The 27,679-nt window shown below is 51.1% G+C and overlaps 1 protein-coding gene across 2 annotated transcripts; it reads right to left on the minus strand.

Moving 5' to 3' along the window:
• On the minus strand, nt 1-27,679 carry TRIP4 (thyroid hormone receptor interactor 4). Of its 2 annotated transcripts, XM_027657829.1 has the most exons (13): nt 27,552-27,679; nt 26,561-26,727; nt 26,204-26,340; nt 23,873-24,106; nt 23,224-23,302; nt 21,128-21,257; nt 20,579-20,794; nt 20,126-20,252; nt 19,239-19,426; nt 18,171-18,295; nt 17,723-17,814; nt 4,348-4,450; nt 1-244 (listed from the first exon to the last, which is right to left on the minus strand). In XM_027657829.1, exons 1-13 carry the CDS (start codon nt 27,635-27,637, stop codon nt 177-179), a joined length of 1,752 nt encoding a protein of 583 aa, XP_027513630.1. In that variant the 5' UTR covers nt 27,638-27,679; the 3' UTR covers nt 1-176. The 2 variants fall into 2 exon arrangements, with proteins under 2 accessions (XP_027513630.1, XP_027513631.1); XM_027657830.1 differs by lacking the exon at nt 1-244 and having other exon boundaries at nt 19,297-19,426.

The following is a 27,679-nucleotide window of genomic DNA, read 5'->3' on the forward strand; positions in this document are numbered from 1 at the left end:
CTTGGTGAAAACATATCTCTTTTAATGCTTTTGGAATACAACAGATAGAGCAATACCTAAAAGCAATCTGGGATCATGGATCTGTCTTGCACCTGCTTTCCGGAGCCAAGGACCACGCTGGCACTTTTTGGAGGCAGCCGGGTGCTTCGTGGGAACCGGTGCTGCTCCCCTGGCGCTCACCCCACAGCTTTCTGCTTCATTAACCCCTTCTTCGCTCCCTGATGGATCTTTGCATCCAGTTTCCCTGTAAAGAGAGGATTAAAGAAAAAAAAACCACAACAAATCCTCATCACTCTTTATTTTTAAATGCTATTTGCAATGCAAATGAGCTGGAGGCAGCGAGGTCTCCTAGTTAGTGTGTTCCTGTCACATCCAATTATCCTGCTTGAGGAGCCAGGCGTTTCCAGCCACCGCGGCCTCCTCCGCAGGCACGACACCGAGGAGCCGGGGGCAAGCGTGTCCGACGCGGCCAAGAGACGCCAGAGAGGGGAAAATTCAGTGAGGAGGAGAGTAAATTAACATCCAGCACTCGCCTGCCACTACCGGGGGGGAACTGATCCCTGTGCTCGCCCACAGGATGTGTGTTGACACACTCGGAGGAGACGGGGGACCATCAAGCACCGTGTCGGGGACATGTTTCTCCACAGCATGGCCGAAAGCCAGGCTTGGGGACAACAAACCCTCAGCTTGGGGACGATGGTGCAATGGGCACCCAGTGTGACTGGGACAACCACTCTCTGCAGCCAAGTGCCAGGTTGGTGGCCTCCAAGGCCACCAGCTGGGAGGGCTGTGCTGCCTTTGCCATCTCGGCCAGGAATTCTGGTGGGACCTGGAGCAAACACTGCCTCCCCTTGTCCTTCACAGTGCCTTGGCTGCCAGCTCTTCTTTCCCACCTGGGAGAGGGGCAGGACATCAGGATGTGGGATTTGGGGAACTCCTGCATCAGAAGCCAGAAGCCAGGCACAGGGAGCAAGCCAGGAGTGTGATGAGCTGCTTTGGAGGAGTGTCCCTGTCCCCTTCTTCCTGCCTGTAAAAAAGCCAGGATGCTCCCACTCTCCCAGGCAAAGCTCCTGCAGCTCCCACAGAGCCTGCGCCAGCGCCAGTCACCTCCTCTAATGCCATGTCTCCCCAGGAACCCATTTCTCTGCTGCTCCCCTGCATCTTCCCATCTCCCAAATGCCAGCCTAGGCCTATCTCTGTAGCTGGGAGTAGGGACGGGGCTCCAAGGCATTGCAGAAGGCAGCAGCAAAAACTGCAGGCCCTATCCTGAGCTGGGGAGGGTGGCCCCAATCCCTGGGGAGCATTCCCTGTATCCTCTAGGAGGAACATGGGATCCACTGCAGGCACACCATGAGGAGAGCAGGCAAAGGGATCAGAGTTCCAGGAGTCCATCCCAGTCAAATCCCAGTGATGTGGATGGAGCCGGAGCTGGCAGTACTTCACCCTCAGCATCATCCTTGTGGGGTATCAAGCCCATGGATGAAGCACAGCCCATGCAGTCCCTGGGAGAGCTGTGTTGCTTCAACCCAGCTACAGCATATCTGTGGTGGGGACAAGATCCATCAAGCTCCAAACAAGTTCTACTTTGGCCACTGCTCCAGAAACAGCCAGTAAATGCCCACTTGCCTGAGAAGCAGGTACTTCTCTGGCTCAGCAAAGAGGGTTTCCAGGTCACCGTGCGACTGATCCATAAACTGAAATGCGGTTTGGAATCTGGTCTGGGAGATCCTCCATCCCTTTGGCCACCTCAGAGAAGAATTTCCCCACCACCACCTAAGGCTGGGAAAGAAGCCCCCTCCTTGCTATGGCTGGACACTGAGCCAGCCCATCTGGACACATTTCCAACCAGCCTGTCCTCACACCGTGTGGGGGTTGGCAGGAAGAAGGCAGCGAGTTCCCACTCTCTCCATGCTCTGGTCCCCTCCCCACCCAACACTGTGCCACCAGGGCTGTCAGCACCCTATTTCACATGTCTGCCTGCTCCTCCTGGACCCCAAAACCATCGGGAGGCTCCTCTGCTCTTCCAGCTGGCAAACATCACACACCACATAGGTAACCTTTAAGAAAAGGTTAAAAATAAGGCAAAGCCCCAGGGTCCCCGGCTCTTTCCGCTCAATGATTTAAGGCTGATCTCACACACCGTGTCCCTCCGCCCGCTCTTCCAGCCGCTGGCTGTTGGAGGGAGGTTTCTCAATGATGTTTCAGGGAAGCTTAGCCAGGATTCAAGGAAAACTCCCACGAGAACAGCCAGTGAGCTTTGTCCTCGTGCTAAAACTATGCAGGGATGCGTTTGGGGACAGCTGTACTCTCAGATGCAACAGAAGCACTGTGCCCATCCCTTCCATGCAAACAATAACCCTGGAAGCAAAACCCAAGCCACATTAGGGGTTTTTTTTTCCCATCCCCAGGCTGCTAGAAACAACTAATTTGCAATGGAGAAGCATCCGGATGTCATCGCGGCGAGGTCCATGCTGTTATCTGGCAAGGAAAACTGCTCTGGCTTGGCTTCCCCACAAGACAAACTGGCATTTTGTCATGGTTTGAGCCAGGTTTCAAGGAGACCAGGGCAGCCGGCGAGCCCAGGTGGGGATGTGAGCCGGCACCTTCCCTCTGCTCTGCTTCCAGCTGGGAGAATTAAGTTTCTGCCTGCCTGGGATGCAATGCCAGCTCCTATTAAAACAGCACCTTGCCCTGATGAAAGGTCAAAGGCTCCCCTGCTCCTTCCCTAGGCTGTCACAAATATCACCCAGACAGACCATGTCCCTTCCGGGGGTTGAACGTGCAGCTCCACAGTCCTCCCGCGCTGCTCCTGTGACAGCTCCTGTCGGGATGGAGGGCAGGGAAGGCTGGGGCAGCAGCAGGAGCACAGGCAGCTGCCAGCACAGCCGGCTTCCTTCCAGGCTGTTAGACTGATCCTTCTCCAAGAAGGGAAGTGTCACAACACAAAGGAGACGATGTGACAGATGGGGAGGGGACTGGCAGCACCTGCACCCGGCGAGGCAGACGCGCACAAGCCGGTCATCCCGTGCTCACCCCGCACGGCAGCATCCCCTTCTCCTACCCCTGGATGGTTGGAGGCAGATGTGGGAGTGAAGGGGCATGAGAGAGCCTAGACAAGAGCAAGGAGAGGTTCAAACAAGTTAAAAAAAGGATGCAGTTTCTCCAGCATGCAACAGCCACAAGGATGTTCTCCCACAGCCAAGGTGTTTGCATCCTTAATAACTCCTGCCTGCTCACTGGCACTGGGAATGACCCATCCAGGCGGAGGACTGAGTGAGATCCAAATGCTGCAGCTCTCCAAGTATTGCTGGTCACCATTGGCTGAACGCACCTCCCAGGTACTGCCCCAAAAGGCAGAGAAGAAACCAAATGGTTTTGCAGGAACACCCCAACACTCAGGGAGAAACTGAAGCTGTGGGAGAAAGGTGCTTCCCTGAGCAGAGAGGAGAAAAAAAACCTTCAAAACCAATAAAAATAACCCTATCCTGTGCTTCAAAAGCCCTTTCCTGAGAAATCCCACCGCTCCTGCACCCCAGGTAACTACTCCCAGAGATCCACATGGCAAAGGAGGGAGAACACCCAGGTGTCAGCTCTGTTAAACAAACAGCCAAGACCGTTCCTGCTTCTGCTGCTTTTAGCCCGTCAAATTAATTTTTCACATCCCCTGCAAGCGTGTGCGGCACCTTCCCCGGGCTGTGTGGTGGGGAGGCTGCTAATAAGGCTGGAGCTGACTGCGGGCTCCCCAGCTGCCGCATCCCTCCTCCATCCTTTTTACAGCAGTGGGCAGGAATAACTGGCAGCCTGCGGAGGGGCTGGTGGCTCATAAAAGGGACCAACGACACTGGCAAGCGGAGCACGGACAGATGCTGCAGCGCTTCCCTGCCAGCTCTGCCAGGACATCCCAGCCCGCTGGCCTCTGGATGGGGAACATCCATCTGGCCCTGCAGCTCTTGCTGTTCGAGCCCTCATCATCATCAGGGGCACAAGGGTGATTTGGAACTACAGGACAAGGAGGTCACGTGGATCCACCGGGCACTGCCGCACCCTCTTGTATCCCAACTCAGGCTGGAGCCGGCAGCAGATCAGCCACCGACAGAAGCACTCTGTGACTCCCCAGGTGTTTGCAGAGGCAGGAAGAGGCATGTATTTGGAAGCAAGCAACATCTGGGGCAAGGGGAACCGAACACAAAAAAATATTACAGATGTATTCGAGCCATTAAACAAACACCTCCAGATCAAAGAGCAGAGGGCAAAGGTTGGGAACTCATCTGGCAAAGGCAAGCCGGGGTGCCAAGGGGAGCAGGCTCCAAGGGCCGATGGGGCAGCTGGGGAAATTTTACTACTTACAGATTTTGTGTTTTCCTTTGATGGGAAACTTCACAACCATCTCCTGGGGATCAGTGCAGATAAAGACAAATGGAGACCCGGATTCCTGGCTCAGGTCTGGATACTGCGAAATACAGGGAGACACAGGGAACAGAGTCAGGGTGGCTGTGCAGGTATGGAAAGAGCTTGGTGGGCAGGAGCAGAGGGATCTTAACCAAGACATGGGTTATATTGACGCTGTAGCAGCTCAGATTAAATCACTTCAAGAACTTTTAAATGAAAAACCCCAAACAATTGCAGGTTTGGGTGTTTTTCAGAGAGCCCCTCACTCAGCCTCTTCCCACTGTGCCTCTGCCAGAGTTTGCTGCATTTTTGGATCCACTCACCCTGGCTTCTTCTAAACTCTTTTCAGCACCCTTTAGCACTGACCTGTGTTTCCCCTGTGGTTTCACACTTGACTTAAGCTGATCAGAAATGTGGTATATTGACAGGGAGGTGGTCAGGGCCCTGCCCTCTCCAGCCTGTCTGTTCACTGGGACAGGCTTAGGACTGATTTTCAGCCTGATGCATTCCCTGGAATGTGGGTATCCCCACCCGGTCACAGGCAGCACGACAGTGCCTCAATCAAAACAACCTGCCAAACTCAGCTTGAAGATGACCACCAGAAGGTTGGCCACCTCCAGCTGACCCAGCTACAGATTTGTCCCCAAATCTTCCCCACAAAGCTCAGTCTAGACACAAGGATTTGAGATTTGCAGAGTGTGCACTGTCCTCCTGTGGGACACACAGCCCTTGAGATTCATCTGCATCTAAAAGGTGAGCAACACACCTGCAACACGCCAAGGTAATGGCTCGGAGAAGTCAGCTCAGGGCTGGCTCTGTGCAAGGAGTCCACGGAGGGATTTCACCACGATGAAGACATGGGGGAATTATATAGGAAGAGCATAAACAGATTATAGAATCATAGAAGCATTTAGGTTGGAAAAAGCCTCTAAGATTGTTTCTCTCATTAACCATGGGGGAGAAAAGGAGAAAAAAACCTACTCCATGCAGGAAGTGCACCAAAATCCTGACTGGCTGCAGCTCAGCCTTGCTGGCATTCAGAGGTGAAATGCAAAACAGTAATAAAAAATGTATATTCCAACACTCCCCTCAGATTGTCCATGAGCTGCAGAACTGGTGCTGACAGGCGCCGAGGCCAGGGCGTGCCATGAAGGTGCTCCAGCCCAGGAAATACTGCTCAAACAGACTGCGGAAGTGGTTTTCCTTCCATGGGAAAACTGTCTTCTCTTTTCTTCCTGCTCCCCTGCCTTCCCCAGGCAGATCTGTCAAGGCTGCTGGAGGGGACAGGATGCCAGACCAGATGGAGCTGCGTGTCCTGGCAAATCCCCCATTTGTTACTAACAAATGACTCCTAGGCCGAGTGTTTGAAAAGCTCTCACCGACCTGCCAAGATGAGTTTGGATTTGCCCTGGAACAGCTGGACATGGAGAGGGAAGCAGGGAGCGACCTGTTCTCCCTGTGCTGCAGTGAGGTTTGGCAGCACTGCCAGCGGTTAGGGGGGATTTACAGAAGCCCAATGCTGGGATTGGATCAACCAGGGAAAGTGTTTCCAAACCCTCTCATTTTACAACAGCATGTAAGGTCTGTGGACTGAGTAAGACAGAGATGTAGGGGCACTCAGCTGCTCTGTGCAGCACCGTGTTGGGGGGAAGGGTGCCCTGATCCACACTGCATGCCGATGCCCTGCTGCACCGATCTGGGCTTGGACAGGTTTCCTCCTCTTTATTTTTTTTTTGGCTGAGTCACCTTACTTGACTTGCTTCCACTGCTCCACGCCAATGCCAAGGATTTTCATTTCCCATCTGCAGGGAAGGAGGATCTTGGAAGGTTAGAAAGAGCCAATGTGAATATCCCAGCCAATGCCTGGAGAGTGCGAAATGCTGGCGCAGCTTTATCGCTCTTGGCATCATGCAGGTGACTGGCAGTACCTCCATGGCCAGATGACCTGAGGTATCCAGCAGCCTCTGTGTCACCACAGCCTCCAAAGGTCACTCTGGAGGGGCGTAAGGGATCACGCAAACCTGTTCACAGAGGTGGGCCATCCCCACTCCACTACACCTCATGGTTGGGTGTCCAGGATCAGTGTGTAATAGAAGTCCTATGCCTGGAGTGCAGCTGTTTCCCAAATCTCGTCAGCCACCATCTCCCAGGTGGACCTCGACACCACTATGTCCCCCTCACATCCCTTACAGCCCCCAGCCAGGGAACGTCCCCCAAACAGGGACCCTGCCTTCAGCAGTGAAGGCAACAGCCAGGTTGGCTTCTCCACTGACAGCTTTCATCCAAAGCCAGGATCAAGCCTTCAGCTCCAAGAGCTTCCAGTTCAATCCAATCCCAAGGCCGAGGCGGATGCCACAGCTGCGACTCGGGTTCAGGCTTCCACACCACAGCCTTTCATCTTCGCTCCCAGGGTATGTTTCTGTCCCTGTGCCAAATCCCTTCGTGTCCTGCATTTTAAAAAGCCTCGCTCCTTCCTCTGGCATCTCAGTCCCAGGAGGCAGGGAAGGAGCCCCTCGTCCAGCCCCTGCATTTAAGGCTTCCTATTGTACCTACCCCGGAATCCTCTTATCCCATCCTGCTGAACAAAAAAAGCAGAATATTCCTGCCTGCTGGAGTTGAGAAAGAGCCATAACCCTCTTCTCTGCCTACAGTCAGGATGCTCCCAGGTGAGGAAGTTAAGGGTGAGCCCTCACAACATAATGAGTCAACCCAATAGCCCAGCTCTCCTCTTCCCCCAGTCCCTTCCATGACCTAATTCCATTCATTCATCCCACAGAAATATAGGGAGCTCCACTCTCAGTGGAGATGCTGCCACCAAGACACCAAACACATTCACCTCTGTTACATTTGCCACAGCTGCCCAAGTGTCTAACAAGTAATAAACCTCCTTTCTCAATGTTTTTGTTGGGAGAGGTCAGTCGAGTCACTCTACAATCTGCAATGCCATAAGTTTAGGAGATGGAGAATAAATTTATTCCCAACTACTATAACCCACAGACAGTGGTCACTGCCCATCAGCACTTCAGCAAATTTGAGACTTGGAATAAAAGCCCAAAACCCACATGGAGTGTGGCAGGGAGAGAGGACAGAACATATCCTGTCATACTGGCCAGGTTGGACGGGGCTTAGAGCAACCTGGTCTAGTGGAAGTTGTCCCTGCCCATGGCAAGGGGTGGAACAAGATGGGCTTTAAGATTCTTCCAACCCAAACCACTCTGGGATTCCACGATCCCCAGTAAAGAGGATCTGCAACAGCATTTTTTCAAATAAAAGGCCAATTCAGAGGGACACCATGCTCCCTCTTCTCTGGCAACTGAGAATCAAACCCAGTCAGGAGTCTGATGGGGGATCTTCCTTCTTAAATTCAATGGTACTCATCATTCTCATCTTGAGGGCGTTAACAAAACAGGTGCTGGTACTCTAGGCTTGACATTGCCTCTACCTGGAAGCAACTCTGCATTTAGGAGAAGGTGGCCACAACGAATACAGTCCAGAGGCCAGGTTGTCCACCAAGAAGGAGCAAACTCACCCTCCTGCAATCCTGCAGATGAGCAGAGAAGCTTGAAAGAGAGGGGTTATGCAACGTAAAATGATTCAGCCTCCTCTTAGACCTTCTGCCACCTCGGAGCGGGCTGGCGATGAGGTAGCTGGGAGGCCGTGGGCTCCGTGGGCTGTGAAGAGCTGGCACAGCTTTACCAACTGCTGCTCCTGCCCACTGCTTTGCGTTGAAAACCTCACGAACGTGCTCTACACACCGGCGTCCACACAAACACCACCCTCCTTGCTCATCCCACCACTCCAGTTGGGCTTCGATTTGCTGCTAACAGGTCTGTAAGATCCTGGCTGTGAGGAGATTAGCTGGGAGGGGAAAGAAAAGCAGATCTCAAGGGCTTAATGCATGCAGGAAGAGCTCGAGGTTAAATGTAGCTGGAAAAGGGAGCTGAGGGCTGGGCTCCTCTGAAAACTGGCCACCAGACTCACCCTCATGCCAGAGCCAATGCTTTGAATGTGTATTAAGTGGCTATCAGATGTCCCCAACAGCCACCTCGCTCAAGCTGCAGGCAGGGCTAATTGCTAATGAATGTTCCCTACACTTCGTTTTCGCCATCCCTTGTCTCCCATCAGCAGCTTGTCAGCACCAGGAATAGCAGCAGGGCTGCCAGCCTCCCGTTCCACAGCCCACAGCAAAAGAGCAAAGGAGGGGACGAGCCAGCTCGGAGCCAGCAGAGACACAAACCCACCTTCTCTGACAGCTGAGAAAAAAAACCTCCTGCTATTTTTTTTCCCCCTACACCAATCTGTTAAATACTTTTTCCCTGATTTGGGTAAAGCCTGCAGTGGGATGCCAGGGCCGTGTAGGGTCACTGGTACCAACGCAGCGTTCGGGACCCTAAGCTCTGGAGAAGGGCCGTCCCGAACCCCTGGATTTCTTCACCCCTCTCCAATAAGCTGCGTTGGCTTGAACCCGAGCGCCGTGACCCGAAGGCAGGGGAATGGAAAGAGCCGAAAGAAAACGTGCTGGGAGGAAGCCAAACCATCACTAACGAGATGAGCTCTGCTCCGGCGCATCCGAGGCAGGAACAAAGGCACCGCGTGCAGGGAGCAGCGGCTCCGCCAGCACAAAGCCCAAACACTGCCCGGCAGCTCCGTTAGCGACCTTTTAGGAGCATCCTTCGTTCTCATTAAGGCCTCGGGACACAAAGGGAGACAACGGGGTGGGAATCGCCCCGGCGTTTCACACACGCCTGCCTACGGAGCCCTCAATGCAGCCTGAGCTCTCCTCCGCTCCCCGTGCCCGTGGAGCACATCCCGGTCAGCCCGAGCGGCGCAGAATTGCACGCTGGAACCTGTAGTCCTTCCCCGGGGCACTACCACCCTCTCCATCTTACAGCTGCCGAGGGTGGCCGGGGGCACCGGCAGTGAGGAGGGGGTTGAGATGCTCTGCAAGGTTCGTAATGGAAAGGGGTGAATCATTTTCCTGGCGTGGCTCTTCGGTGAACAACAGGGAAAACACGGCTCGCCCTGCCAGGCAGTGCCGGGCCAGGACACCAGCTCCAGCCTTCATTTCCCTGCTGCTCTCCAAGAGCTTCGGAATAAAAGAGGCAGCACTGGAAAGCAATGCTGTCTGGAAAGAATAAAAGCAAGCAGAGCCCATGTGTTGGCAAGAGAGTTCACCATAAAACACATTCAAAGGGGAAAAAAATCACCCTGGCGGAGATGACATCCCCTCGGAAAGAGCAGGACTGCTGGAACCAGCAGGGACAATAAATCACTCTCCCTAGCAGGCAAGAACACGCGCTGGGCTCTTCCCGGGCACTGGAGAAACCCCTTGGCCATGTGCAAGGAGAGCAGTGGGATGTGAGGCATCCCCGGGGAGCACAACTTCCTTCACCCCATTTTCTTGGTGATTTGTGGGAGAGGCGGATCCGCTCTTCTTTCATGCCTCATAAGCTTCATCGCTGTCAGAGCAACGTAACAGGTAATTAACTACTAAACAGCCATTTTCTCCTCCTCTCTGGAGGGAAATTGCTCACCATCCAGCTAGAAAATGCTTCTTTAGTGGTTTGCAAACGGGAAAAGAAAGTTGGTAGTTTTTGGGGACTGACAGGGGTGCTGCGGCCAAAGAAGGGCACTTACAGGAACACCTGCACTGTGGACATGTGGATCCAGGAGAAATAGAGCCATCAAAAATTAGAGAGATGATGCTTAACTGGATGTTAAGCCACATCCATCCTTGTCACTTTTCCAAGGAGAGTGGTGTGGGAGCATCAGTTTCCTGTCTGTTGTTTCCACAGCAGTGGTCTCCATCAGCTCTTTGCAAGGACATTCCTTTTGGCAGATTATCCAGCCAATTTTCCCAACCCAGCCTTCACCTAGGAGCACTCCAGGGCATGTCCACCCAAAGGTAACACCCAACTGGGAACAGCAGACCCAGCTTTGCAACTGCTCTGTGTCACCTCCTGACTCAGCCCTCCAGTTCTGGAAAGTACTTGCACAGCACCAAGCACTTCAATCCAAGCTTTGATCCCCCTCATGACATGGTTTTGTATCACACTTCCAAACTCCAAGAACATTTTCAAGCATCATCTTTTAAGGACCTGCTCCCTCTGCCTCAGCACTCAGCTTTTGGCCTGTGAGAAATGTAACATTTTCCTAAACAGAAAGCCTAAAGCAGATCCAACTTTCTAGAAACGCCAAATTTTCTAGCTTGAGGCAGAAACATCCAGAACATGCACCCAAGGAACACTACAAGCTGTCCTTGGCCACAGAAGAGCTCAGGGATACAGAAGAGCCACTCCACAGCGGCTGCGATACACATCCATGTTCAATCTGAATCAACGGAATGGGAAAAGAAGGAAAGAAACCAGGATCACAAAGAAATCCAAACAAAAGCCGGCAGCCAAACTTTTGTTTGAAAGCCTGTCAGGTCTAGACTGCAACGTGTGAGGAAGGAACAGCTCGAAACCACAGCTGCTAATGGTTATGGATTTGGCAATCAAAATGTCTTTGTTAAAAAAAAAGAGAAAAAAAACTTAACTGCCTGACTATTGAGGTTACAAACCGCAGCCTTGATGCATTGTTGCAGTCAACATCCTCCCTGCTGTTCCTGAGCGCTTCCAGCTGCTGCTGGCAGCTCGTGTGCTGGCACACGCTCCCTGCGCCAGGATGCGCAAGGAATTCTGTGAGCCGGCCTTCCTTTCCCCTTCTTCCCACCATGATGCCTGGCAACCCTTGTCTGCTCTGCCCCTCGCACGCCTGGATGGTACACAACCAGCTCCAGGCGCAGCAGGCCGGGATCGCTGCAGGATCCTTCCCCCTGGCCGGGCGGATCCATCCAGTGGGTGTTCTCCGCCTCCCAGCCCGGAGCCCCGGCTCTCATCGTGCTGTTCCTACACCACAGGCTGTACTTTGATTCGAAGGGCAGGGGAAGCAATTAAAACGTAATAAGTAATAACAGGACTTTGAAATGTAGATTTAATGTTCAAACTCGTGCTGATGCACTCCGAGCAGTCTGTCCACAGGGAGACCCCGAGGACTCAGCGGTGCCAGCAAACGCTGCACCCCCTGGCTCTCCCTGAACCGGCATCACGGGACCTACAGCCACCAACACCCCTGTGCAGCTCAAATCCCAGCCCGAAACAACACCCGCCCATGCTAAACCCTGGAAGGGCTGGAGATGTTTATAGAGCGCCTGACAACCGGTCTGGGAGAAACTGGGTGGACCTAGAAAAATATCTGGGAGGGTATAAGGCCGAAAGAGCTGTTTTATCCCCCCGTGCCAAGGAATGGCCGAAGCAGGGCTAAGCTCAGCTCCAACACAGCCCCATCACTTGCACCCTCGGCTAGACCTGGCAAGGAGAAAAAGGCAGTGGGGAGGAGGACACGATGGGGAACCAGGGCACCTGCCTCTGGCACAGGCAGCTCACAGTGCCTGCTGCATACAGTCAGACAACTTCAAGCAGCTTCACAAAGTCCTGTCATAAATCAGAGCTGGGAAGCACAGGGGTAGGACACACACAAAAGAAGTTCGGGAAACCCCAACTTTGGGAACACAGCCTTGCACAGAGAAGGCACCACTGTCCCTGGTTCCCTTGGGCAGCCGCCACTCCGCGCAGTGACCCTTGCTGCTGCTCCCTGAGGAGGTGTGACCCGGCAGCTGCTTCCAGGATTGATTCAACACAACAAACGGGATGGCATTTCTCACAGGACCAGGATGTGGAGCAACCAGTCTGTTCAGGGTTAGGGAATCCATGACATGCAGAGTCCTTGGGTACATGTATGGTGAGGGCTGTATTTTGGAGCTGATTCTCAGCATTTGAGGTCACCATGGAAAGGGTGGGCACAGCTCAGCCTAGCCAGGGAGGCTGTGAGGCACCCGAGCAGCAGCCAGGCCCCAGGTCAGTTTTATCTAACCCTTGGTTTCAGGATTAAATAAAAACCAAATACCGAGAAGGTAGCAAGTCTCAGTGACCAAATCTGAGAGAGGGAAAAGGCCCTGCCAGCTCGTGAGTAGTTTGCTGAAATGGTAGCAGAGGCTAAGTCCACAGTCATCATTAATTAAGTCATATGCTTCAGCCTTGGCTTCACTTTTTCCCTTGGGTCTAGGAAACCAGAGGAGAGGGCAAGCAGGCCTCTATCATTCGATTTCTTTGGCATGTTAATGCATTCCTAAATTAATCATCATCAAGTGACAATCTCTCCTTCATCTTAACAGCCTGAGCAGTGGCCTGAGCAAACCTGCTAGCGTATGTGAGGCAGCTGGAGCCTCAGAAGAGCCTCTGATGAAAACCAAAGCACTTCTCATACGGAAAAACTCCCCCATCTCTTACCCTCTCTAATCTAAACCAGCTGTATTCCTGCTCTGCTCCCAGAACCACGAACCAGAGGGCTTTGTGGGGTGAGAACCCAAACTAAAGAGATGCATCACCCTGCGAGCCAGCCTAATCCACCAGTGGATCTGGCATCAGGCTATGTGGGAAAGACAAATTCAGCTCAGGAGAATGCAGGGACCTGTAAAGTTCAAAGGCCTTTCATGGGTTGCAATCATTAACAGCCACCTAGACTGCTCCAGGAGGAATCTGATCTAGTTAAAAATCTTTCATCGGGAGAGGTGCCTCAGGAATGAGAAGGCAAATATCCTGGTGGAGGGGGTGAGGAAGGTGCCAGGACAGCCCCAGCACCACACAAACAGGCACTTGTCTTGCTCACAGCCTGCCTAAGAAACCTTTCCTTCAGGGAGAAGGTCCCCATAAAAAGTCTCTATGTATTTATACTGTTCTTCGAAGTACACGTCAGTGTCTATGTTTGTGTTTCTCCCTCTCATTAACTCCTTAGGAAAATATTCCCAGCGGGCTATTGTTCCTTTATTTGGAGATAATCTAAACAGGCACCTTCTGGAGGCTAAATATAGAAAGTCTCTACCCTTCTCCACTCCTATTTGAGGATCTAAACTGAGTCCTGTACACTGGGCACCTGAGTCTCATGGTTTTTGCTGTTCTTTTCAGTGGAGAGGGAAGAGGAGGCCAAGAGATTAAACCCAAATTTCCTGAGAGGGAAAGCTGGAGCTATTTACATGATAGTTGCAATCTCGTGGCACAAAAATAGCTTTGCCATGTTCCCCTGTGCTGATTTAAGGACACTAAGTGATCACCCAGAAATGAAAAATAAACACTTAACTCCCATCAAACATAATTACCCAATATTTCAGCCTGGGATAATAACTACAGCCAGACATCATCACGTGTGTATGCCTGGACTCAAAATAAGCCCAAACACACCTATCAACCACCAAAATAGCAGCAGGAAACATTCTTTTCCCAGTCAAATAGTCTCTCGGATCAAAGTCATTAGCAAAATGAACATGGACTTCAGAGCACATTGAAATGGCATCAGTGTAAACATTTCCCTGCCAGCTTTAGGGCCATGCCAAGCCCTGCCTGCCCCATCGCACATATCCCAAGTGGGTGCTGCTGAAGTCACCGACACCTCTGCAGGAAAAGAAGGGCAGCTCCTCGCTTGGCTCAAGGTGTCGGTGACGTCAGCCCCGGAGCAAGGAAAAGCCGTCGTCAACACTCGGATCTCCACGGGGGGAAGAAAGTTTCCAGGTCACCTCTAGCACCGAAAAGTGCAACAAAGGGATCATTCTGGTCTCTACCAGGAGTTTTTGGGTGGCTGCCAGGGAGAGAAGGAAACGAGTTCAGAATGCGCTCCGAGGAGGGGCAAGATGTGCAAAGCTCAACTGGAAATCCTGAGATTTCAGAGGGATCTCCTGGCACCAGGCAACCAGGGCTGAGTTCAGGAAACAGCTTCTGCTTCAGTCCCCTGCAGACAAGGCAGATGACACTGGACATCTGGGCTGGACTTTCCTACCCAACAACAGCTTCTGCTCCTAGAGCTGCTTCAATCCAGAGATCAGAGCTCTGAGCAGTAAAACGAGGTGTAAATAACCTGATGGAAGTGCTGCTTTATTTTCCACGTGGGAGAAACCCAGAGGAGCTGATTTAACTAGTTCATGCAGTAAGCAGCACAACTGGGATTAGGGCAATGTCACCTGACATGCCACTGGTCCTTATCCCAAGGACACCTCTGCTCCTCCTCTGCTCCCTACCAGCTACAGCACATCAGATCCTGTTCCATCATCGCTTCCCACACGACCCTGAAAATCTGCAAACCACCTCAGCAATGTCAGACAGGCCTCAAATACTGCAGGTAGGGCAGAGGGAGGTAGGACTGAGCCCTCTGAGGGGTGATGCAAGGCCAGGCTTACACGTCCAGCAAAAATGTGGATAAATAACCCCTCCCTGACCATAATGCAAGCGCTCAGGCAGGGAATGGGTCTGACTCTGCTGGGGCATCGTTGCTTAATTTTGGTTTTTCAAGCACAAGTGTAAAAAAAAATAAAATTAAATGAAGATAATGACAGAAAAATACCAGCAGGGAGCCACAACATCTTCATTAGCAACCTGAGAGAGGATGCAAACAGCAGGGAAATTAAATCTGCAGACAGTGCTAAACAGGGAGTGGGTGACAGCAGCGCTGAGAGAGAACAGGAGAGAGACAGGAGGGACAGGCCGTGGAATCATGGAATCACAGACTGGATTGAGTTGGAAGGGACCTTCAAGACCTTCCAATTCCACCCTGCTGCCATGGGCAGGGACGTCTTCCACTAGACCAGGTTGCTCCAAGCCCCTGTCCGGCCTGGCCTTGCACACTTCCAGGGATGGGGCAGCCACAGCTACTCTGGCCAACCTGGGCCAGGGCCTCACCCACTCACAGCCAACAATTCCTTCCCCATATCCCATTTAAGCCTGCCCTCTTGTAGTAGGAAGCCATTTCCCCTTGTCCTGTTCCTCCAGGCCATTCCCCTTTGTCCTTGTCCAAAGTCCCTCTCCTGCTCTCTTGGAGCCCCTTTAGGCACTGGAAGGGGCTTTAAGGCCTCCCCAGAGCCTTCTCTTCTCCAGGCTGAACAGCCCCAGGACCAAGAACAGACCCAAGACCAGGAAGAGTCTCCCTTGCCAAGGGGCACAAATGGTCACAAGAGTCAAACCAGCCTCCATGGCTGCCAAAGAAGGCTGGACCACCATCAAAACACCATAAGCAAGCCAGGGAACTATTTCATCCTTGGGAAGTGGGTATAACCTGCAAGCATGGTTCACCCTGCACTTGTGAAATGATTTCTTCTGGAACATGCAGGAGCTTCAAAGAGGAGGTGGTGAAGAGGAGAGGTGTGAGTCAAAGCACAGCGCCTGGAAAAGCTCCGCGGCAGCTCAATCCCCACGAGGTCTCTGCTCTGCATCACCTCACTTTGCCTGCTAACACACCTCTAGGAAATATCCCATGTTTCTGCACGCCAGAAGTGGGGAAAACACATCATCTTCCTTCTCTCTCCCCCTGAGGCACAAGGGATCTTTGCACACCAGGAACTGGCAGGATCACGGTGCTGACACGCGGTTCCTGATGAACCTGGGCTGAATCACCCACGTGAGCAACAGGGATTTACTCCTCCCAGTGAGATCCAACTCGGATTTCTGAGCTGGCGCTGCACACTTTGTCATCGTGCTGACATTTGCAATTAAATTCAGCTCAGCTTCCTTCACATGCACTTGCTGCTCATGAGAGTCCACAAAACCAGACACTTCCTCATAAAGCAACTGCAGAAAGAGGCTCAGATCTCTGGATTCAAGTTTACCAGTGAGGGAAATGAACACTGCTTAAAGCAATCCTGGGAAAAAACGGACAAAACCACTGCAGAAAGGCAAGAAATTAGGAGTTATAAGTAGTTTGCAATGTGGGAGCAGCAAAAAGCCAGTGAAATATAGCCTTGGAAGTGCCATGGCATTGAGGAGAGAGGGGAATCTCTCACTAATAGGGTGGATAATGGTGCTCCTTCTGGAATACACTGCTCTTCCTCCAGTGCCTCTGTGGCCAAGCAGTGCCAGCAAACCGGGAGAGATTCCCAGAGAACATGGCTAATATTGTGAGGGTCCTCCATGGGAAGATTAAAACCCAGTTACCTACAGCGCAATTCCCAGACCAGAGATGCTGTCACAGTCATTCCACCAATGTCTGGAGAACACATCCACAAAGGAAGAGGAGGAAAAGTACTGTGAGAGATCAGGATGTATTTTTTCACCACTGTTAAAAGACAGCAGAAGATGGACAAGAATCTCCATTTAAGACCAAACTGTAAATTAGTGGATGCTACAGAAGAAAATCCGTACACTGGCCCCAGTGTCCCTTTCTCTCTCCCAATGCTTGTTCCCATACAAGGCCAAAGAGTCCTGTAGATTTCATGGTATTCCAGTACCAAAGCTCCCTCTGCTGCTCATACTCCAACCTCTGTGCCTTTCTCCCATGACTGAGACACAACCTCACTAGGTTGTGTCCAGGCATCCCTTCCTTCCCTTTTTAATGGTGGATCTAACAGTTACCAGGGTCTTCTCCCTGTCTCCATAACCTTCCCAAGGTAGGAGTGGCCTCACAAAGCCACCTGCCAACACTCTTGGCACATCTGGAAGCACAGCACCATCACCCATGCACTTGTACAGATTGAGATTTCTCAAAAGACTCCTGATTTCAACCTCCCTTCACTACACATAATCCCTCTCCTCCTCCTTGAACCCTTCTCCAGGATCTCTGGGAGATCTTTGCTGGTGAAGCCTGAGGTGAAGGCAGCCTTGGTACCTTAAACTTATCCTGTCCCTGGACACCAAATCACCTGCCTCATTGAGAAAAAGGCCACTTAAATGCCCCTCGACTCCATTGGGAGCCCACTGTACTCTCCAGTGTCCCTCCTTCCCTGTATCCATGGGTTTTGGATGTCCTCTCTTCAGGGTCTCCGTGAAGACCATGTGGCTCTCCTGTTTTCATCCTCTGGTGGGAGAGGACTCACCTTCTCCCACAGCTCCTTCTTCTGATGCCCCAACCAGAGCACAACTCACAACTCACCAGTTATGCCAGTGTGATGCCACCAGTGAGGCCATTGTGACCTCCAGCTCCAGGAAGAAGCACTGGGCAGATCCAGCAGCTACAGACCATGATGCCTCTGCATGGGCCACACTCACCAGGGCAGGTGATCCCATTGGCACCACAGGGCAGGAATAAGGTCCTATGGCACAGCACCACCACAGCTGCAGAGTTTTCCATGTTTCCAAGCTGTCTTGAGTTTCCAAGCCCCTTCATGTTCTCTGCCACCCAAATCCCTGCAGTAACTTTTGTCTTCTCTCAATACAGTCTAAAATCTCCACTCAATGTCTTCTCCAGAGGTGAGTTCCACCACTTTAAAAGTCTGATGGTTAATGCAAGCTTGGAAAGGGTTATTTGCTGTACTCACCTGCTCCTGAAATTGCTCTTGTGATAAACAGTCAGTCACATCCACGCAGCCCAGGAGGCAACCTGAAGGATAATCGCTTGGAAATTCCACATCTGCAGCAAAAGAAATATGTCTTCAGGGGATTCACATCCCTGCACACACAGGTGGGGTCTTCCAGCCCCCTGTGCCCTTCCCTCTCCTACATGCACCTCTGCTTTTTTAGGCACAAGAACACATACAGCAATTTTAACAACTTGTGCTTTTACCAGCTCAGGATCTTCCCCATGATAGGACTAAGACTGGGAAATTTAATTTTATATACAGCTTTCCCTGCTTCTGACAGGAACGCAGAAAGAATGAAGAGAAATTCAAGATCAAAAGGTTAAAAGCAAAGCAGAGAGAGATTTCTGACACTGCTCATTATGTGGTTCAATGTACCAAATCATTCCAAGATCCAAGGAGAGTTCACCTTTCTGGAGCAGCATTCTGTAGGTGGCTTCCAGTTCAGAGATTTCCTGAGGGGAAGGTCTTTTAGCAGTAGCTGCAATCCACAACCTCCCCCGATGAGATGTGTACCAGGTTCTGCCCTCCACCCTAGAGAACAGAGGAGCATTTTGGACTAAAATTCCAGCAGAGGTTACCCACATGGACATATTTTTCAATCAAATATACCCAATTCTTGCTGCTAAGCTTTGCCCTGATTATCCCAACTCAAGCAATGTGCCAGGACCACGAAGAAAAGCTGACATGGGCAAAAAATGACGTCACAAATAAAGCAGAGCATGTCCTCCTGGCTGGAAAGGACATCAATTCCCAGCAAGGCCAGCACACATGGGCAGGACAGTCTGCTCACACAATTCCCTCACGAGTTCCAAAAGTCACACAGAGCAACTAAGGGACCAGGCATCTGCATGGAGCAGTCAGTGGGGGATCCTGGAATTCTGCAGCTGTACCGGAGCGGCTCCAGCATCCCCAGAATGCCTTAAGATTTATAGCATCTTTAGCTTGGGAAGTGAAAAGGCTTTGCTCTCTAAAATGAAAAAATTCAGTGAAGGGAAAAAATGCTCAGGAAGATTCTTTGTTCTCCATTAACAAAAGGAGTTTCTCTTGGTACCCTGATTCCCAGTCCACAGGGGGAAGGTAATGTCAAGGGGAATGTGTCTAGTTGGGTTTTTTTTAAACATGGTGCCACTGTTGCCTTCTTTATAAAGGCCCAAAAGACCAGAATAACATATTTTACACTGTCAGCTTCTTTGCTTTTCAAGTTCCACACAGGTATGCCCCAACTACAGCTCAGAAATCTCAGCCTCTCTCTACATTCACGGACTGGGAAGAAACTTGTCCCTTTCAGGTTAGATACTTGCCCAAAAAAATACTCTCCAGCTCCTCAAACCATTAATACACAGGAAGAGGAAGCACAGGTTCCAAACCTGGAGCTATCACAGCTACCAGTGACTGCACAAAGCCAGTGGGTCCACAGAAGAGAAACACAACTTTCCATCTCCCCTGGAGCAGGAGCTGCCTGGGACACCTTCACCTTTTGATTCCTCTCACGAGCAAGGAAGCCCAAGGCTGGTGCATGCTGAGGCACCAACCACCATCTGAGATCTCCAGCAGCTCTCGATCCTGAATCCGCAGCCTGTTCCGCTCCAAGCCAGACTCACTTTCAGCATCCATGGAATGAATATTTTTCCTTTGTGGGAGCAAACCAGTTTGGTCCACCCACTAGAGAGGGTTCAAAAGAAACAGGAAAAAGGTTAGCACCTCTCGAGGAACAATGTGTATCAAGTGCAAATCCTATTTGGAGTTTTCCTTCGCTTAAGGACAGAGGTATTACCCTTATGCCCTTTGGTAATGGAATCTGGCAGAACAGGCTTCATAAAATAGAGCTGAAAGGGTGACAAAGCCTTATTCTGACTCTGAGAAATTGTTGTGTATTCCTAAAAAGGAGGCAGGAGGCTAAAACTCCCATACACCAACACACCAGGAGCAGGAAACAGAGCAGGGCATTGCCAAGCCTTCTCTGGCCAGCGAGGGACACAGAGGAAAGAGGAGATAAAACACAAGGGGAAAGAGGGGGAATGGCTTCCCACTGACAGAGGGCAGGGTTGGATTGGGTATTAGAGAGAAATTCTTTATTGTTAAGAGTTGTGAGATGTTGAAACAGGTTGTCCAGAGAAGTTGCTCCATCCCTGGAAGGGTCCAAGGCCAGGTCAAACAGGGATTGGAGCAACCTGGTCTAGTGGAAGGTGTCCCTGCCCATGGCAGGGGGTGGAAAAAAATAACGTGTAAGGTCCGTTCCAATCCAAACCATTCTGTGATCCTGTGGGGTACTAACAGACATGCTAGAATTGAAAATTCTTAAGCTCAACTCTCCCAAAATGAGTAATTACTCTGAAATAAATCATTTGAACCCCCACTGACCAAAGGAGCAGGTTGGAGGAGGCGGGGATTCACCAGAACACCAGAATTCAGCATTGCCTTTGCCTCTGAGTTCCCTCCTGGCTCGCTCAGAGCACCACGATTAATGGCTTCGATGGTCTCATCCAGCCTGTAAGCACAAACAACAGCCATGAAAATTCCCTGTTTCCCCAGGCAATGTCTCCTTTCTCCACACACAAACACTCTGATCCAAAGTGTTTTTTCCCCACCTCCCTCAACTAAACAATTTCCTTGCTCAGTCTGATTTCCAATTTGAACAGTCACTCCTCTCCACCACAGAAACTCAGCTTGGTGTGAATTTGAGCTGAATTGGTTCTGTTGAGACAGGCCTTCTGCAACACCTCTTTCCAGGGCAGCTTCAATAGACATGTCAGACCACTATCCCTGAGGATTTTCACCTCCCTGCTCTTGGGCACACTGCCAATGCTCACTCACTTGCTGTGGTACTCAGCCATGCTGTTGTCCTCCTCCAGGATCTGCCGGCCCGCGAAGTCAATGGTGATTTTTCTGGCAAGCCGAGAGGCGTGGCGCAGCTCCCGCAGCTCCTGCTCTCTCTTCTGGAGAGCTTCCCTCTCCTGCTTGGACAGCCACTGGTTGGAGTCTGTGGCAAAATAATCTGACTCGTCGTCAATGACCTGGGTTCGCCGCACGCTGTGAGGAGCAACCAGCACGGCAGAGGATGAGCACAGTGGGAATAGGACAGAGCACTGACCACCCCAAACCTGCCACTAACCTGCCCCAAACCTGCCCTCCAATTAGCTCCTGTCTGGTCTCTCCAGACAGCTGGAATTACAGGGACACAAAGAAAGGACACCCAAATGGGATCCGCTCCAGGGGCTCCCTCTTGTTCCACTAAACACTAAACTAAGGTGTCTGTGGCTGCAGCCCAGGTTTCAGAAGGAATTCCCAACATTTCTGCAAAAGGCAGCTTGCCTGACAGGCCACTTACGCTATTTCATGACAGCCTCTCACCTGGTATCTTACCTTGTCCTGTCAAATTCCAACAGCTTGTCTTTGTGCTTCACAGCCATCTCCAGGCCTGCTTTGAGTCTCGCTTCCTGGCGAGGCAGCAAGTCTTTGCTTATGGCATCCAAATTCCCTGAACTTTCAGCACCTAAGATAGAAAACATACTATAGCCCTGCAGTCAGTGAGTTCAAGCCCAGTTTGGGTGGGCCAGGCTGCAGATATGCCCCCTAAACCAATGCCATCCCAGAAGCTAAAAGAACAACCTGGCATCAAGACCAGCATCTTTCCAAGGAGGTTGAAGCCCTGATTTTCCCTCGAGCCCATTTCACAGACTCCTTCCCTGGAAGAGGAGAAAGCATCTAAATACTACAGTGACAAGGTCTGGATACAGTTTAGACAGAAGCTCTTGGTCTTTGATTCTCCTTCACCCCTCCCTAACAATTTGGGCAGTCAAAATTCTGTGCATCACCAACCACAGGCCTCGAATTACAGAATCATGGAATGGTTTGGGTGGGAAGGGACCTTAAAGACCATCTCAATCCACCTCTCTGCCATGGGCAGGGACATCTTCCACTAGACCAGGTTGCTCCAAGCCCCATCCAACCTGGCCTTGAACACTTCCAGGGATGGGGCAGCCACAGCTTCCCTGAGCAACCTGTGCCAGGGTCCCACCACCCTCACAGAGAAGAATTTCTTTCTAATATCCAACTTGAATCTCTCCTCTTTTAGTTTAAACCATTCCTTTTTGTCCTATCAATGCTTGTCTATAAAGTCTCTCTCTCTTCTTTTCATAAGCCCCTTTTAGGCACTGGAAAGGGCATTAAGTTCTCCCCAGTGTCTTCTCTTCTCCAGCAACCAGCTTTTTTAGGAGTCCCCTCCTAAAAGCCAAACCCTCCCCTACACGTTGTTATCCCCACAAAGAGCCTCTTGTCTTGCCCAGGACAAATCAGTGCCAATTCCAGGGATGTCCAGAGCCTTCCACCTGCTGCTGTTTGTGCCTCTCACAAACTACATCCTCTCCTGACACACAGGTTCTCCAGCCCAGCTGTTGCCAGAGATGGAGAAATCTATTCCCAGCAAATGCTCTTTCTTCTTAACCTTCCTGGCAAAGGCCCCAAACCCAACCAACCAAACAACAGGGAACAACAAAAAAACCCACAAAAGGTTTGCCCCAAAGCCCAAATGGCACAAACCAGTATATTTATTCCACCAGGCAGGCAAAGCCTTTATTGCAGGCAAACAATTGTCTGTGTTTCCCTGTGGTCACTGATCCACATTTTTTCACTCCCAAGACAAACAGCAAACCACGTTCCAGCTTTTACCTACACAGATACCAAAGCAAGAGCTGGCAGGGGCAGGAGGGAGGAGAGATCAAACTGGTAAGGAAAAGGATCCTGAAGTACACCAGGATTTCTACAGGCAGGATATAACATCCCAGCTCTGTGACCAGCTGGCGTTCACAAGGACTTCCAGGACCTCCTGCCACCTCAGCAGCTCTAAGGAGAAAAAATATTCCCCCATTTCTTCAGCAAAGTGTATTTTTCCACCAAGAACACCACGACCTTGGCTGCATTTCAGCTAAACTCAGACAAACATCCCCACAATGCACAGGTCTTCGCTGGGACACTGGGTATTATTTCCTCTTGCTTGTCTTGGCTCTGTTCCTATTTTTAGCTCCCAAGATAAGTGTTAGACAAGAAGAGCCATTAGGAAATATTAACCACCACCTCTGCAGACCCAGCACATCAGATAGCAGCACTTCATCTTCCACAGCACACATTCCACAGGAGACTTATCCTAATTTTCAAGGACTGTTAAAATGATCCAGTTCATGTGATTGATTCTGGAATGCCTAAGGAGCAGCCTTGGGGCCTCAGGGTAAGGACATCATACACTGCCATTTGACACTCGCAGTTGTCACCTCTGCTGAAGCCCAGGAGTGCTGCCAAGGCTTGCAGGAAAGATCCAAGGAGCCAACTTCCAATCCATCCTCTTAACACCCACCACAGACACTGGGAAGTAATGAGGGCAAGCAGCTCAGTGAAGTCTGAAGTAAATAACATGCACAAACTGACTGGATTCACTCTGTTCCAGGTATGGAATTGCTACTGACCTGCCATGAGCTTCTTCAGCAGCTTCTGGCTCTTGTTGGAGTCCCGCTGAAGAATGTCCTGCTCTTCTTTAGTGCACACCTAAAGAAAAAGAGGAAATGAAGACCTGGGAAGCCCATCAACAACTCAAAGGTGTTCTCTCTTCGTTGGCCACTGGGATTTAAACCGATCTTTCAAAGTAGGAATGAATCTGATTTAAAACATTTTGTCCACCCAACCGATATTTTCCTCTCACATGAAGAGGAATTTCCTCTCATCTGCCATCACTAACTTGCCCTCTTTCTCCTAAAGGTGCCCTTTAAACAGAATATGGGTGTAACAGATATCCCAAAGGATTCATCTTGCACAAGCATTGAAGAAAAGTCAGGACACTGGCCTTGGCTGCAGCTCTTGCCCACTGACAAGGCAGCCAGGGCTGTGCCCAGGATGGGGCTGAAGCTTTGCAGATATTTTGGACACTGCTGTGATGCAGAGGAGACTGGCAGAAACCAGACAAGCTCCAAACTTATATAAGTGATGAGGGAAACCTCTTAAGAGGTTCCTTCCTGCACACAGCTTTAGAACTTTGCTAGAGGAACTTCTATCTAAGAGGCTAATCCAGCAAACTTCTCCAGGTCCAAGCAAGGTAAAAAAACCCCCCTGGTGACTCACCAGGGCCCCACAGAACAGGCAGGGCCCGGAGCCCTCCTGGGCGCAGACGATGCGCCCGCACGTCAGGCAGTTGTTGATGAGCTTGTGCTTCTGGCCCAGGCACTCGCAGGCATGACGGCCTGGGATGAGCACAGCCAGCCTGTCCTGCCCCTCCTTGGTGTACAGGCTGACGTATTTGGGCTTCTTCTTACAGGAAATGCTACTGCTGCCGACAACACTGCTGCTCTCCTGGGCCTGGGGAAGCAAAAAAATAAACAAACAAACAGTGCTCAAAGCGCCAAACTGGCAGCAGAGAGTGAGCACTGACCCTCGGGCAGGGGACTCACAAGTGTTATTCTGCCTCACTGCAAGGAAACTTGGACCAGACCCCAGACTGAACGGAAAGACAAGCTCAGGCCTGCCAGAAAAGCTCCAAGAATCCAAACAAATCAAGGAACAAGGATGTTGCTGATGCACTTGATGTTTGTTGCCTATGTGAGCTGGAGCTGGTCGGATTGAGGCTGCAGTAGCAGCTCACGGGGGCTTAACAGCTCCAAACAGCAGCTCAGCTACTTCCAGATTTATTCCAAAGACTATTTAGATTATGGCAATGCCCTGGGAAACTCTGTGTGTGCCTGTCCCAACACAGAACTATTGGTGGCAGCAGGGCCACTACATTCACAGCCAGGGCACCTCCCAGCAGCTTTCCCATGTCCCACCCGGCACAGCAACCTCAGCACAGGTTTTCTATGCACAGCAGGTTCCAGTATTGAGCTGTAAAATAAACTCTGCTCCTCCTTCTGAGACTTGGCCTCAGTGATTCTGGGATTCACCTGAGTTTCACTCTAGTGATACAGCATTTCCAGTCCCCTCAGTAAAGCCTGACTGGTTTTAGTGCCACTGCCAGATCCAAACAGTGCCACCATGAAAAAACCCCAAAACCAGATAAAGTGACCTTGGCAGAGCTCTCTCACTTGTTGTTTTTTTTTTAATTTTAATTAAATTAGAGGATAACTCCAGGACAATGGAACACCAATACCCATTTTTAACCCTTCAATTCAAAAACGTGGGGTTTTATCTTACAAACACTTTTACAAACACTTTGCAGCCTCCCTGCTCCAAAAACTTCCATTTAAAAACACAAATTCAAGTTCCACTCCTTACTCAGGTTCATCTCTGCCTCTCAGGGCTTGGATGCTGCTACAAAGAGTGAGCTGACTATCACAGAGGGAGGCAACTACTGCTTGTTGCACAGCCTTGTGCTGCTTGGAAACAGCAGCATTTCTTGGGATTTAGCATTTCTACAATCTTATTTTGCAGTTTCTTTCAGAAATATTTCAGCTGCCAATTCAAGTTAATTCAGCATGACTGGGAAGGTTTAAATACAGCAAGAAGGATTGTTCTATCCACTTGGTGGCTTCCTCAATTCCCCACCATCACACCTCTGCTTTAAAGAAATCCCTTTTATTCCCAATTACAGCCTCAACTTCCTTCACCTGCTCTCTTATCCAGGCATTTGGGGGGAGCAAAATCCACCCTGACATGGATTTGCTACCTGTTGATTACTTTATTCCCCATTACAGACACAAACATACACAAGCTTTCTCCCCAGACTATATATTATAGAATCGTAGGATGATTTAGGTTGGAAAAGCCTTACAAGATCAAAGTCCAACCACTAACCCAGCACTGTCATGTACCACAACTAACCCATGTCTCCAAGTGCCACATTCACACGCCTTTTGAACACTTCCAGGGATGGGGACTCCACCTGTGCCAGTGCCTGACCAGCCTTTCCATGAAAATATCTTCCCCAATATCCAACCTAAACCTCCTCTGGCACAGCTTGAGGTTCTTTCCTCTCATCCTGTCCCTTGTTCCCTGGGAGCAGAGCCCAACCCCCACTGGGCTCCACTCTCCTGTCAGGGAGTTGGAGAAAGCCAGAAGGTCCCTCCTGAGCCTCCTTTTCTCCAGGTTGAGCCCCCCCAGCTCCCTCAACTACTCCTGGTGCTCCAGACCCTTCCCCAGCCCTGTTCCCTTCTTTGGACATGCTCCAGCCCCTCAATGTCTTTCTTGGACTGTGGGGCCCAGAACTGACCCCAGGATTTGAGGTGTGGCCTCAGCAGTGCGCAGCACAGGGGGACAGTCACTGCCCTGGGCCTGTGGCCACACTATGGTTGGCACAAGCCAGGTTCCATTGGCCACCTGGGCATGCCAGCCTCACACATCCTGAATGCTCATTTCCACTTTCCAATCCCACCTTTATTGGTGTTTGATATTCCTTTTCCCACACCTCAGGTTCCAAGCCTGCCCAGTCACCCCCAGCCACCCCAGTGTCCCCACCATGCTCACCTTGGCCAGGTCCAGGGGGGTTTTCACCTCCTCCACGTGTGTGCTGGGCTCAGTGTACGCAGGCGTCTCCTGCTTGTTCCTGCCTTTGCGTTTCCCCTTCTTCCCTTGGTCTCCAGCCCGTGGCACTTCCAAAGCCTCTGGAAGTGTGTGCAAGCACAGAGAGGCTGGGTGAGCACCAGCAAGGAAAAGATGTCCCTGGACTCTACTTGGTGACTAAAAATGGGCTTCAACCTGTCCCTATAATCAGGAATGAGACCATTACCCACGCAGGGGTTCATGGCATACGATTCTTCATAGACACAAAAACCCAGACAAGTTTATTGGAGACTTTGGTTCCTTCTTCCCCGTGGCACTCACCGTCCTTCTTCCGATATGCTGGGAAAGGCTCAGATGGCAGCTGGGAGGATTTCCTCCACCTGGAAAGCAGCTCTTCCACAAACCAGCTCTTCTTCCCATCGGTGCCCTGGAGGAGGTCAATGACGTACTCCCGGATCTCGTCCTCATTGGTTATGGACAGGATGTACCTGCGAGGGGGAAAGGGAATAAACGTGGGTAAGGGGCTGCTCTTCTAGCTCTGATCCAGGAGTTTAATGGCACAGGTGTGTCATTGCTCTCTCCTTTTCAGATTAGGTTTGTGGAGACTGTAGTAAGACCCTGGCAGGGGTTGGAATGAGAGGAGCTTTAAGGTCCCTCCCAACCCAAACCAGTTTGTGAAGGAGCAGGCAACTGCTGAAGAGTTAACAGTGTGTCTCCAAACCTCTGTATCCTTATGGAAATAATGTTCCCAGAAAAGTCTGGCAAAGTGCAGCATCTGTCTCCAAGGACCTCAGGGGGTTTCTGAAAATGGGTGGAGTAATTGGTAGTTCAGGCAACTTCTCAGTGCTCTGACTTACTTTGTTAGTGATGTTCTAGAAAAGCTTAGGGGAGCACTGGTGACTTCCATGTGTCAGCAACTGAATTGCTTTTCCAAGATGAAACCTCAAAGATAAACTTGGAGGCTGCCCTGGTGACTGAAAAGCTGGCAGTATAAAAGACCTCACTGTTTCCAATTGAGAATTCTCTGCCGAACCTCCATTTTTTCACCAAATACAGATATTCCTAAACTGCCTGGGGAGCCCCCCATAAGGATCAGCCCGGAATTGTCCTGCAGGACAAGCAAACAAAGGCCTTAAAGTGCGTGATTCTGTGACCCCACATACCCTTCCCCGCCACCTCCCGCCCCTCCAGTGCCCCACCCGAGGGACGACCCTGGGCACAAACCCCCGAGCGCCGCTCTGACACACTCCGTTCCCTCCGTGTTGGACCGTGGAGGGGTGTCGAGGGGCAGGGGGATCCCAGCTGCGCTCACCTCACTACCTCCTCGCCCACGTCCAGCCCAAAGTCGCCCCGCAGGTGTTGGACGCACCAGGCCAGGAGCGCGCTGGGCGCCGCCATCTTCCGCGGGGGGCGGGAAACGGCACCGCACCGCCCGGCACC

The sequence above is a fragment of the Corapipo altera genome, unplaced genomic scaffold (assembly GCF_003945725.1).
Source record: "Corapipo altera isolate COAL_440 unplaced genomic scaffold, ASM394572v1 308, whole genome shotgun sequence".
Classification (NCBI taxonomy): domain Eukaryota; kingdom Metazoa; phylum Chordata; class Aves; order Passeriformes; family Pipridae; genus Corapipo; species Corapipo altera.

Bases quoted from the DNA above. Each gene is read 5' to 3' on its own strand.
- TRIP4 (XM_027657829.1), bottom strand. From the start codon at position 27,637: ATGGCGGCGCCCAGCGCGCTCCTGGCCTGGTGCGTCCAACACCTGCGG. The intron at 19,427-20,125 runs GTCAGTGGGGGT...AACCCTCTCTAG, and splicing joins TCCTCCAACCTGCTCCTTTG to TGGGTGGACCAAACTGGTTT. The intron at 245-4,347 runs GTAAGTAGTAAA...CTCTCTTTACAG, and splicing joins CAAAGGAAAACACAAAATCT to GGAAACTGGATGCAAAGATC.